This window comes from Podarcis raffonei, chromosome 3, assembly GCF_027172205.1.
Source record: "Podarcis raffonei isolate rPodRaf1 chromosome 3, rPodRaf1.pri, whole genome shotgun sequence".
Taxonomy (NCBI): domain Eukaryota; kingdom Metazoa; phylum Chordata; class Lepidosauria; order Squamata; family Lacertidae; genus Podarcis; species Podarcis raffonei.
The window spans coordinates 76,896,355-76,909,758 of NC_070604.1; the positions used below are offsets into that span (position 1 = coordinate 76,896,355).

The window sequence follows — 13,404 nt, forward strand, 5'->3', positions numbered from 1 at the left end:
TGGTGCTGTACAATTTCCTGGGGAAACAAAACATATTTTCCTGGTATTGAAACATTGACAAGGTTTTATTCTGAAGGGCCGCAGGTTCCCCAGGAACAGTCTCCATTTGACTGTCTAAAGTACAGCAAGAATCAGAGACCTCGCCCACTCCAATTTCAGCTGCATAGCTCTCAAGGCCAGTAGAGTTATTCTTGACAGGGAGGGGGCCACAGCTCAGTGGCAGAGCATCCGTCTTGCATGCAGAAGGTCCCAGTTTCAATCCCAGACATCTCCAGGTAGCACTGGGAGAGACTCCTGCCTCCAACCCTGGAGAGTCACTGCCAGTCAGTGTAAACAATACTGAACAAGATGGACCAACAGACTGATTCAGTAGAAGACATCTTCCTCTGTTCCTATGTATTCTGGCACCTGAGAGAGAAAAGCTCTTCTCCCTCCACACATACACACTGCCCCTGGCCATCAAAATACAACAGCAGTAAATTAAATAGCAAATAGTTTTCTGCAGAGTGATGCAGCCACTTCAGCTGTCTTGAAGCCCTGCTTAAAATGAGTTGAGTGGCACAGTGCACCCCTTGGTAAATGAACAACTGAAATGTCTGCTTCAGCAAACACAGTTTTTTATTATATTCTAATTGCTTCATAATGCCATTCACACAGAAGTATCTTGGCACAGTTAATGTTTTGAGTAGCTGATGAACTGTTGACTTTGGCTAAGTGAGTCAGTTCATAAACTCCGGAGAGAAAAAACAGATACCTCCAGCTCACGGTTGTTTTGTAATGCTAACCACCAAGCAACGCTATACTGTCTTTAATGGAGAAGTCATTATGGGAAGGAAATAAATACTAAAGTCTCAAGGAGACCTCAAGTGGGCAGATTTGGAAATGAACTTGACTACAGCTAATCTATTCGCCCTGGGAGATGGAGATGATGCGAAAACACTTCTGTCTGGGAAACCTGTCCTTGAACGCCACACAAAAATTCCTGGGGTCTTTTTGCCTACAGAAAGCCAGAGAGCCTATAATAATACGTGACAAGATTTCATCACCTCCCATCGGTAAAGAAGTCACGTTTCATGAAGACATGATTTTTCCATTCATCTCTTTTGCAGTATCCCCGGAGGAAAAAATGGTTGTGTCCTGATCTTTTCAAATGTCTGTCCTTATACTGATGGTGGTTAATCATAATTTTGGTTGTTATTTATTTTTATTTATTCTCTGTGTTAAATTTTTTTAAAACCCTGAATGTAACCCCCCTCCAATTGAGCTAAATGAAATGCTCAAATTTAAGTTATGTTTATGTTCATTTGTGATTGAAGAAGTTCACCTGGAATGCTAGTATTTTAGTGTATTTCATTCATTTTAGTTGCTAGTCATAGGTCCCTATCTTCATTCTCAGTTGCAGCCAGATCTAAGTAGGAGGAACTGCATTTGCCTCTATTTGTCCTCTATTTGCCTTTCCTTTGCTCTTTTGTTTGTTTATTTAAATTTTAAATTTTTTATTTATTTAGGGTTGAGCTTTTTTTTTAATTTTGCCCAAAGCTGTTCAGCTTATTGTTCCAAATTGAAGGAAAAAAAATGCCTTTTTTTGATTGCCATACATCCAGATTTTCCAGGACATTTTCCTGATTCCGCCTGGACACTGCTGCCAACTGTGGTATTCCGTATATGTCCAGAAAAATCCGGATGTATGCCAACCCTGATTTGGTAACAAAAAATGTGCAAACATAATAGAAAGAAAGAAAACAAAGAGACAAAAATCTAGTGAGATCTCGTTGGAAGCGGCTGCCACTTCTTACTCTCTGGCTGCATTGGCAGGGGTTGCCTACCAAATGCCCATGAAAATCCTAAATTCGGCACCTGAGCACAACAGTGCTTTCCCCAGTTAAAAATATACAATCTTTTCATGTTACCCTTGAGAACACTGAGGAGCACAATCCCGCCAAAATTAAGTATTTTTAAATCTTAGCTGGATATGTGCTTAATTGCTTTCATGCACACTGCTAAGATATGACTGTGATATGCAAATTGTTAACTAAAATGTGAAAAATCGACTGTAGACTTGCTCAGTTCTGGCTGATGCCTCGGGATGTTGCTTTGTTTTAAGAAATCTAGGAAGACAGATTCGAAGGGCACAAGATTTAATTACCGTAATTAATTAGCTCCCCAAGGGGCGCAGCACTGGGGGGTCACCACAGAAAAGGCTCGTCTCCTCCCCACCGATCGGACTTCCTTAAATGAACCTACATTGAGTGCCCCCTTTAACTCCTCAAAGCGACGCTTTCTCGGGCCGTGTAACTCTCAAGAAGCTAGTTTTCAAAGGTCTGCGCAACGTTAACTCTGAATTTGGTTAAATTGACCGGTTCAACGGCAGCTAGTCTCCAGCAAAGCGTCAGGCACAAGCGAGCAAGCCTTAGTGGCCCGCACCGTCTGCGATCACGTGCGATGCCCATCTGGGGTGCCTTTTTTTTATAGCAGCAGCTGCGTTGGTGGGTGACTAAAACCTGGTGACTAACACCACTGCAGAGACGAAAACCAACAACCGGGCAGGTTCAGAGAAACTCCCGAGTCCACTCCCGCCTCCAGGGATAAGGACAGCCGGAGCCCGAGGCTTCCTGCCGCTTCTCCCCAGCCTCCCCACCCGCTAAGCTCAAGACGTCCCCTCGGGCTCGGCGGCGAGGGACCTCCTTCGAATGTTTCCCCGGAGCCTCGAAGGCTCGCTCGTGACGTAACCGCAGGACGCCCTCCTCCTCGCGCGCCGATTGGCTGAAGCGCGCGGAGGCGGTTGCCGAACGTCGCTGTTTGTGTTTGAACGTTCCAGCGGGAGGGTGGGGCGAGGAGGGCTCCGTCGGGCAGGCGGCCGATTCGCTGCTTGAGCAGGGCGACCCTCCGCCCCCCCCCCGGCTGGACGGCGCGGCGCGATGGTGCCGTCTCGGTGCGTGAAGAGCGAGTACATGAAGCGCTTCAAGGAGCCCAAGTGGGAGGCGTGCGGCCCCTGCTACCAGGAGCTGCTGCGCTACCGCCTGAGCCGGCGCCTTTTGGAGCAGGCGCACCGGCCCTGGTTTTGGGACGGCTGGGAGCAGGACAGCAGCCAGAGCGGCGGTGGTAGCGGAGGCTCCCCGTCGCCCCCGGGCACGTCCAGCCCGCCGGGTGGCCAGCAAGGAGAAGAAGCAGCGGCGCCTGGCGAATCTGGCCTGGGCGGGGCGGCGGCAGCAGCGGGGGACGCCGACAGATCCTGCCCCGAGGAGCCCTTGCGCGGGTCGGGTATGTTCCTCCGCAGCCGAGGGGAGAGGAAGAAGACGGCCTGCCGGAATGACCTTGAGCCATTCTCCGGGAAGGCGGGCGGAGGGGGGCGCTGGGAGCCGCGGCTGCAGAGATGAGTCGCTGGGGAAGGAGGGAGGGAGCTGCAGTGGCCGGATGTCCCTGCTCTGCAGTGGAGCTGCCGCTGGATGTAAATGCGGGGCGGGGGGCGCGCGGAGGAGAAAGCGGCTTTCCTGGGTTTTAAATAAATGTTAACAGCTGGGGCTCCGCGTCCGGCTTGGCTGTTGAAGCCTCCCCTCCGCGCGCATCGGGAAATGGAGGGTGCCAGGACCGTGCAGGCGCTTCGGCCTCTTGCCGCCGAGTGGTTTCGCGGCTCCTCCTTACGCGTCTGTTGGGGAGCGGGCGAAGGCGGCGCTGCCCTGCCGCCATCGAGGTGCACGGACGTGGTTGCTGCCAATACTCGGCCCCTCCGGCGCCCACCCGGGTCCTTCCGGGGGCGAGAGATCTCCGGCTGGATCGTCCCCGCCGGAAAGCGCTTTCGCCCTCGGGAGGCACTTTCCTCGCTTGCGAACGAATAGATTGCTACCGGAGCCTCCGCTGACGTAACAGCGGCATTTTGGAAACCCATCTTTGACCAAATGGAAAGGGACGATTATTTCTCTCCAGCTTTGCTGGCAGGAAAAGAGGCCATGCCCACTTGCATTAAGGCTTTCTTTTGAAATGTATTCGTGTAGGGCCAGAGATGGGCCTGGGGCTTTTTGGCCAATGGAGAACCAGAGCGAACAGGGATGATGTGAGTTGTAGGACAGCGACATCAGGATGGGGCCACAGGTTCTCCATCTCGGACTTACTAAGGATGATGCAACTCCTGCTTTGTGACTTAATTTCACATCCTTATGATAAATAATATCTATCTAGAAAGCAGATGGATGCCAACAACAACAGTATCTAGAGAGCAGTGCAGAAATTATGCTACCCCATAAGGCAGGTGTGGGGAACCTTTGGCCCTCCATGTGTTCCTGAACTACAGCTCCTTCATCCCCGGGCATTGATTATGCTTGCTGGGGTTGGTGGGAGTTGTAGTTCAGCAACACCTGGAGGACTAAAGGTTCTCCACACTTGCCGTAAGGATGATGCCATTCTTCCAGCCGCTCTTTGGTGGTAATAGCATGATGCCGTTCTGTGCAGAATTAGGATTGCTTTAAGACCATGGAAATCTTAGGCACACAGATAAAAATGAGCCTGTTTCCTCTGGGTTTACTTGCAGACTCTAGAATCTATTTTCCGAAAAAGTGAGACAAAGCTTAATGATCTTACTACGAATGAAGGGTTAGATCTGCATCCCTGACAACACTTCTTCCAGACTAGTTCATCATCATCATTATTATTGCTCTTGAGTATTGCTGTTGGCATCAGTGGAGCCAGCTTCAGAGAATGCAGCTTTGATTTCATCCCCAAAGTGTCTTGATCTCTTATAAGCTTTTTGGAATGACCTCACCAATAGCATTTCAAAGGCCCAAACTGAAATACCAGCACAGTACTGAGAATACACCTAACTCAGTAGTATTCTGAATAGAATAACCCTAAAAAACACTCTGAAATTCCTTTGGTTTTTCTGATTTAACAGAAAGTAAAAGTAGCTTCTTTATTTAGTTACAGTATTTATAGCCTACTCATCACTGAATATTTTCAATCCCAGAATAAGGATCAAAGTAATAAAACCATTACAAACTAATATACACAGGTCCAACAAACAACAAATTAACAATTCTTTCATAAGGGAAGCAACAATGCTATAATGACAAACATTAAACTTTCCAGTTTAACCAAATGCCTAGGTTAAAAAAAGAAGACATTCAAACAGATTAAACAACCAACAATTCCCACCCCATTTTTCATTTCTGGTGGAGATGCTGAGGTAATCCACTTGCTTCCTGCTATCTCTCATACAAAGAAGGCTCCACTCTGTGCCAACAGACTCACTTCGTAGATTTTGAACAGCTTCCATCTCATCCAGGCTCTTACCCTGAGCATGGGTGTAGCCAGGGGCGCAGGTGCCCCCCCATCAAGTAAATCAATAAGAATAGTTAACTAATTGAGGTTCTGCCCCCACCCAACATAAATCCTGGCTACACCCATGGGCCTGAGTGGTATAAATTGTTGCTCACAAGGATCTACAGCAAGAAACTCCTCCTACTTGACCATGGAAGCAACAGTGGTTGAAAAAAAAAGCACAAAAGAAAAAGAGGTTGGCAATAAGGCCCTCCTAGTGTTTCTCTCCCAGTCCTGTCAAAACTCCTGGGTCTCCAAGTCGGTAAGGCTACTAGGGAGGAATATGCAGGTGAATTTGTTGGCCTCTCCCAACTCTGTCCTCCTTACCAGCTGCCACAAACCACATTCAGGGTCCTCCAGGGAAATTAATGTGCTTCTCTATATAGACTGTGGCCTAGTTCTCAGAATACACTTAATTGGCAGATGTTTTACACAGTACACAGCAGCAAACTCAGATGGGTCAGTAAGTGCGTTCACAACAGGGGAGCAGCAACTCATGCAGTCTGCTTGATTGTACCTGCACAATTTATTTATACACAGATGGAAGTTTGGTATGTCACACATAGTCTTTTTTCCCTTTCCAGTGAACCTTTGAAAATGTAAATTTGTAAAGTGTCCTATGACATTGGTTGTGTCTAGGAATGTTACCTTGCCGACAGCTGGGATCAAATTTTTAAAATGGATTTTCAAATGCTCAGGATATCAAATGTGGGCAGATACCACCTGCAAATTGAAACAAATGTGCATGACTTATATATGGAATATACTATCGGCAGATACAGCGATGGTTGGCAGGATAACTCCATGCAAGTACACCTATACAAATTTGCAATACCACTTCAGGTTTGCTAAGATAATCAAACCTTAATACGAATGACAGCATGGAGTTTTCCCTGTGCTGTGTTTCCTGTACAGTATTTATTTGGAACTTAAAAGCATTGTCACAAATGTGATAACCTAGTCTTCTGATGACACACTGGTACCTTGGGGGCAAAGACATTTCCTCTATAGAAGGTTGGCTTTTATTTTTGACACTGATCTCTTTTCCTCCGTTACTTCCCATTGTATGACGAAAATCGGTATCATGCCTTGACAAGCAAGAGTAATGATGAGCAAGAACACTGTGTGCGTATGCACGCACGGTGTGTTCAGCATTTGCAGAGAGTTCTTTAGTTGTCAGTGATTCTCGCACGGATTCATAGCTGCTTATGTAAGTTGTTGCCATGGCATCTTGCATCTTTAAAATTGCATAAGCTTTCGTTCTCCAGCCAAAAATAAGGCACTAACAAGAGCAGGGACTATTACATGCTAGGTGCAAGAATTGTAATGTAGCCACAAATGGCATCACTGTGCCAGCCAAGCTGGTGTGTGATGGGAGTTGTGCTTTTTAACAACACAGGCTCCACAGCTGCCTTTGATCCGGCCTCTTATATAGGAGAAGGCATTGCACCTTTTGGTAATACTATGCAGCTCTGATCACTGACACCTGTCCACTGTTGCTGTATCTACTGTCTGATTGGAAACTTTAGTAATGGACGGCTCTTTTTCCTACTTTACATTGCTGACTCTTGTGTGCACCCAGCAAGAGTTGATTTTTAAAAATTTTATTTATTTTTTTAATTGAATTTATATACCACCCTATACCTGGGGGGTCTCATGGCGGTTCACAGAATAAAATCAAGATATAAAACCACAAAATACATAATAAAAATAAAAACAACAACCCCATAGCTCCTCCCCAAAAGAACACATTTTAAAAGGGCATAGAATGTAAATCAGATCAACCAAAGGCCTGGTTAAAAAGGAATGTTTTTGCCTGGCGCCTGAAGGTGTATCGTGAAGGTGCCAGGCGAACTTCCTTGTAGGGAAATTTTACCTACAGCGTGGATAAAGAAAAGGAGTTATGGTACACTAGCAGTCTGCATTGGTTTGCATAAGATGAGCCCTGCTAGATTAGGCCAGTGGCTCCTCTAGTCCAGCATCTTACTCTCACAGTGTCCAACCAGTGCAACAATGGTCTCCCAGCTTGTATTCCCCAGCAACTAGCATGCATAGGCGTTCTGCCTCCCAACAGTGGAGGTAGAACTTAGCTGTCATGACTGGTAGACACAAAGAGCCTTTGCCTCTGTTAATTTGTCTTGTTCGGTGGCAGTGGGTGGGGCGCCCATGGCAGCTGCTTTAGCATGCCTCTCGGGTGGGCCGGCCCTGGGAGGTGGGCAGGCTAAACCTAACCGTCTTTCTTTTCTCCCAGAGGATGAAGACCAAGAGAAAACCGAGGAGAAAACCGAAGTTGAGAGTGGAGGCAAAAAGTCTGCCCCCAAAGGAGCTGGCGGGTCAGCAAGTTGCCCCCAAGGGCAGCCTTTGAGTCGTGGTGCTTTGGGCAGCCGGGGTGACAGAAGACGGGTGAAGAGTCCTCAAAGGATTCATGCGGCAAAGGGGCTGAAACACCCATTTGCCTTGTATGGCTGGGGAGAAAAACAGACTGATACTGGGAGCCAGAGAACACACAATGTCTGTGCATCCGCTTCTGTGAATGAAGTAAGGCAACTTGAAATATATACTTATGGGTTGTTTGTCTAAGTACTTGCCCTCCTGCCTGACTCCTTCCTTCACACTTGTAAGGTCAGCCCAGGTTTGTGTGCTGCCCACGGTGAATTAGGATGTTGCTGTTTCCTCATTCTTTGTCATCCTATGCTGGGCAAAATAACTACTGACATTTAATATGCTATACAGTGGTACCTCAAGTTACAAACGTCTCAGGTTACAAACTCCACTAACCTGGAAGAGTTACCTTGAGTTGAGAACTTTGCCCCAGGATGAGAACGGAAATCGTGTGCCGGCAGCAAGAGGCCCCATCAGCGAAAGCATGCCTCTAGTTAAGAACAGTTTCAGGTTAAGAACGGACCTCCGGAACGAATTAACTTCGTAACTAGAGGTACAACTGTAGTTAAGTGGGCTAATGTTGTCTTAACTTGCTGCTCTTCTGCTACTGCGCCCGTGCTCTGGGCAGCCAACAGATGCCAGCAGACTTTTGACTGTGCATCCCCAAGGCAGGGAATACTATTGAACCCATCAGCTGTGAAGCTGCCCCTGTGCCAACTCCTCCAAAAGTGCAGGACTTCTCTGTGTAACTTACACAGCTGAAATGAGCAACTCTTTGGGGTGCCCAGTTTGCCTGTGTGGTTCGGCTGGCCTTGCCTGGTTTTCCGACCCATTTATTATGCCTATGCACTTACTTGCTTGAGAGTAGGGCAGCATCCTGTTTTGGTTTTGTTAGTTGCCTGCCCTCCTTGTGAATTTTGAGTTGTTTTCCATAGCTGGATCCAAGGCCGTTTCTTCCATGGTCAGTAGCAATACTCTGAACTGGATATGGGACTGGCCTTGCCATGAAGCAGTTGCTTTGGGTCTTTTCCAGTGGATGTATTGCTGTTTGGATTGTATCCAGCTAAGTTATTATATGTGTGGAACGACTTCTGCGAGCAGAGTGGAACTTTCCCTCCCTCTGTGTGTTCTCCAAATCTGCTCTAGGTTTTTCTCTAACCATTCAGAGCAGATTTGAGGGCAGAAAGGAGAGGAATGTTCAGCTGTGCTCACAGAAGCTATTCCGCATGTACAGTGAATTAGTTGGCTACAACCCCATCTTAGATTTCTTACCTGCCCTTCACTATGAGGTCCCCGGGGGTGGGATTACAACAATGAAAAAACAGAATATTTAAAATAGTTTAAGCACACTACAGTGGTACCTCAGGTTAAGTACTTAATTCGTTCTGGGGGTCCATTCTTAACCTGAAACTGTTCTTAACCTGAAGCACCACTTTAGCTAATGGGGCCTCCTGCTGCTGCCGCGCCGCCAGAGCACAATTTCTGTTCTCATCCTGTAGCAAAGTTCTTAATCCGAGGTAATATTTCTGAGTTAGCGGAGTCTGTAACCTGAAGTGTATGTAACCTGAAGTGTATGTAACCTGAAGCGTATGTAACCCGAGGTACCACTGTACAAGCAAGAGTATAGGGTGGGTCCTTCTATATATCAGGTATCAAAAGCCACGATGAAGAGATGTGTCTTCAGCATATGACAAAAATTACGCAATGAAGGTGTCAGGCGCACCTCTGTGGGGAGGGAATTCCACAGCTTAGGGGCTGCCCCAGAGGAGGCACTCTCCTAGGCTGCCACCACCTTAAACTTCCAGCGTGGTGATCCCCAGAGAGCCCCCTCTGCTGATCCTAACACCTGAGGGGGTCTGCAGGGAAGGAGGCAGTCTTTCAAAAATAGTCACCAAGGCTACCTGAGCCTCCAGTGACAATGTTGGGTCCAGGAGCATCCCTAAGCTACGGACCTACTCCTTTCAGGGGAGTGCAGCCCTGTCCAGAAGAAACCATCTCCCCAGACTCAAGAACTGAAAACAACCTATGTGTTTTCATGGCTTCAGCTTCAATTGACTAGTGTGGGTGTGTCAAAATAGAAGGGAAAGGGGTAGTATCTGATGTCAACATGTTCAAAGCTTGGGATAAATGAGTGGGAAAAGAGCCTGTAGGAATCCATTTGCCACATACAGGCACCTTCATATTCCCCCATAGTAAGTTGCCCTATTGTACTGAGACACCTACTGGACCTTGTGAATGGAATGTCGGCCATTGATCTTCTGCAATTACATTCCTTGGTTGATGGTAATGGGCTGTGACATTGTCACTGACATCCTATGCTGTAGTTATGAAGCGGAATCTTCTTCCACTTTGTTTACAGATTATATTGGAACAATATTTGCTAACTCTAATTTAATGCAAAGCTTTTGCTTGTTTCTGGCTGCCGTTTCAGTGCTGCTGTGGAAGGAATTCCCGATGCTAGAACAGTTGCCTACCCCTGTCAGGATATGAGAGAGAATAATCTTTGTAAAACAGCAGGCAGTTAGCATCAAGTGTCCCAAGGCAGAGTGAGCTCAAGTTTAGGTATGGCATAAAAGGTTGAAAGTACTGATGACACCATCATGGTAGGCTCCTGGTACTTGAATGACATTGGGAAGCTGTAAGTTCTTGCAAAAGTGCTGCTGATCTGTGAAATGTTAGATTCAGCATAATGTATATTAATGTACTTCTGACAGCAGTATGGAAGAAATATAAGAAAGGGAGCTATCGTGTGAGTGTGTGTGTGTGTGTGTGTGTGTGTGTGTGTGTGTGTAAAATAATACAGCACGTACTGGTTAAATTTACATATCTCGATTTAGTCTAGCTTAGTGCATTGAAATCAGTAAATCTAAGCTTGTTTTAAATGGACATCTGTCATTAAGAGTGAATTACTAAAGTCCCAACAGATACTGGCATTTGCTACTGAATAGAAAAAAAACGGTGTTTATAGTAGAGCTTACACATATTTATGATTGGATGGCTATCATATCTGTACACAGCCTAACATGCCTTTGTACAACCTCTGCAGGTTAGTGGATGGCTAAATCCTTCAGTCTCTCAGGTTAGCAGCTGAGCTTATTGCATTTGTGCTTCATACCCTGGTCTCTTCCAACTCTATGATTCTATGATTCAATGCCATGCATACTTACCTTTGAAAAGTTGGTGATTCAATATTGGATGTGCACAGCTAATTAGCATGTTTTTTATTTTACTTAGCGTGCATCTGACTTTTCAGTTTGATGAACTTTTCCCAAGTGGCCCTCAAATGAAAGCAAGAATAGATACTATCCAATAGTTTAAAAATGGAAATGGTAAATAGCAGAACAGTGTTAGCACATGGAAATCCACAATAAACCTTAAAAGCAGCAGTAAATATCAGTCTCCGTTTAGTTAAAAGAGGCAAAATTTAAATGGTTTTTGCCTGGTGCCAAAACCTGACCGTGCCTTGGTTTTCAAACCGTTTTGGGAGTCGGAACAGACTCCCATAACGGATTAAATTCGAGAACCAAGGTATGACTGTAGCAAGATAATAACTGGCATATCAAATACGGTAACTAGACAAAGTTTTGGGATTCTGGATGCTAGTTGCTTGAAACTACAGGAGGGGAGACTGCTCTTGAGCTAAATCCTGCTTGCAAGTTTCTCGCAGGCATCTAGATGGCCACCAAGAATCATCTAACACTTAAATATCTCTTGTTAGATCCACGAGTCAGCACTGAGAGCGAAGAACAGAAGGCAAGTGGAAAAAAGGAAGCTGTCTCAGAGGCGGATTCATTCAGCGGAAGTAGAACAAGCCTGGAGAGCAAAATCTGCTGCCCCAGACAACCCCTGGGTGACGGAATACATGAGGTGTTACTCAGGACGAGCACGGTGATTCAACATTTGGCTGGACCTGTCTTTTTTTAAATTCAGAAATAGTGTACGAAAGCAACGGGTGAAGAATTCCAAACTCCTTATGCAAGATTTTTAACAAAAGGATTTTTCCAGCAGTTTGATATACTTGTTTATATTTTGGCTACTTATCCCTGCAGGAGAGGGAATAATTGATTCCATACTGGTGGGAACTATGCTTAGCAGTATAGCTTCTTTACAGATTTTTTTTTTAAAAGAAGAATATTAAGAGATCTTTCTGTTGACCTTGAGCGGAAAAGCTATGGAATGTTGTAGAATGAACTTTTTAAAATGAAAGACCTCAGAAGGGGTTATTTTGGCAAATATTTAGTCCCTCCTTAATCATTAAAACATATGGACCGTAATCCATGGGAAATTTCTTGCCCTGATGTTGCATAGAACTCAAAACTTTTCCCTATAGGGGAGCCATAAGGCTTTACAAATCAGGTCTGTAATAATTATTTATAGGTGCCATTGTATTTTCATGTGATTCTAGTTGAGTTGCTATGATTTTCCTCAGACCTGTACAACTTGAGACCTAGCGAGCCAAATGCAGACTTTCTGCCCTCTGTGGATGCAATCCAGTGACTACAAAAACAGGGGACTGTTATCTATCTATCTTGCTGTGCAGGCCAGATGTGCAGGCTCTTGCAGCCAGTTGTGTAGAAGATTGTATAATTGGAAATGCTCCATTTTTAGAATTCTGAAAGCTCTTCCCAACTTTTGGTAAATATATAGTGACTTGTTCAGGTTTACATTCCAGTTTTAGGTTTTGTGACCATCTGGAACTGGAGATTTTGGTGCAATAGATTAGTAATGTGACGTGTTTATGTTTTTAGCTTTTTAAATTTGCTATCATGAGCCTGTGTTACCAAATGGCAGGTGTAGACAATCATTAACTATTAGTTATCAGTACTTTGCAGTAAGTAACATGGACTTGGTGACAGTGAACTGGGATGTATATTTTTTTAATGCTTTATTTGGGTGGATTAAATATGCTTTGTAAAGAGTTTTGTTAGGTGAGCTTCTGCATAAGTGAAATGTTACGACTATTTCAACTCTTGAATTGAACCTACGAGACCAAGTTAGTGTACATTCCAGAGGCATGTTCAGGACTCAGGCAAATTTTGCTATACTTCTCAAGTGTATGACATGCCCCTTATCCCCCCCGACCACCAAAAAAAGTCGATTTGTGTAATTCAGAGGATGAAGCCATTGGCAATTATGAGAATGTAACAAATCTGTTACAGTTTAAAGTTTGTATCGCATATTGTGAGACTACCTGCCATTTTTGTGTGTGTATCAAACACCGAACTGGTGGCTAATAAGCTGCTTAAAATAATCTCCTTATATAGTGAAACTTTGGTTCTCAAACGGCCATGTTTTTTAATGTTTCGGCTCCCAAACGCCAAAAACCCGGAAGTAAATGCTCTGGTTTTCGAATGTTTTTTGGAAGCCAAATGTCCGACGCGGCTTCCGCTTGAGTGCAAGAAGCTCTTGCAACAAATCGGAAGCCGCGCCTTGTTTCTCGAACATTTTGGAAGTCAAATGGGATTCCAGAATGGATTACATTTGACAACCGAGGTTTGATTGTATTTCAAATTATGTTGGCTCCATTCATGTAGGGGTGGTTTTATGCAGCTGGCATTAGTCTCAATCATTAAGACTTAAATAACTCAAATTTTGGGAAACAGTTATTGGTAGCCTTTCATTCCAAAGGCTACATCAGGTACTCACCTCAGAAACTCTACAGGTGGCTTTTGGCTCCTTTGACTTCTGCTTTCTTTCCATCTGTAGGCCTGT

At 45.2% G+C, this 13,404-nt stretch overlaps 1 protein-coding gene across 2 annotated transcripts; it reads left to right on the forward strand.

The window, feature by feature from the left end:
- Positions 1 to 2,494: 2,494 nt before the first annotated feature.
- Positions 2,495 to 11,811, forward strand: CCSAP (centriole, cilia and spindle associated protein). Of its 2 annotated transcripts, XR_008329609.1 has the most exons (4): positions 2,495 to 3,261; positions 7,562 to 7,848; positions 10,124 to 10,254; positions 11,411 to 11,514. XR_008329609.1 is itself a non-coding variant. In XM_053382506.1 (3 exons), exons 1-3 carry the CDS (start codon positions 2,919 to 2,921, stop codon positions 11,582 to 11,584), a joined length of 804 nt encoding a protein of 267 aa, XP_053238481.1. In that variant the 5' UTR covers positions 2,514 to 2,918; the 3' UTR covers positions 11,585 to 11,811. The 2 variants fall into 2 exon arrangements, 1 of the variants encoding a protein (XP_053238481.1); XM_053382506.1 differs by lacking the exon at positions 10,124 to 10,254 and having other exon boundaries at positions 2,514 to 3,261; positions 11,411 to 11,811.
- Positions 11,812 to 13,404: the final 1,593 nt, after the last annotated feature.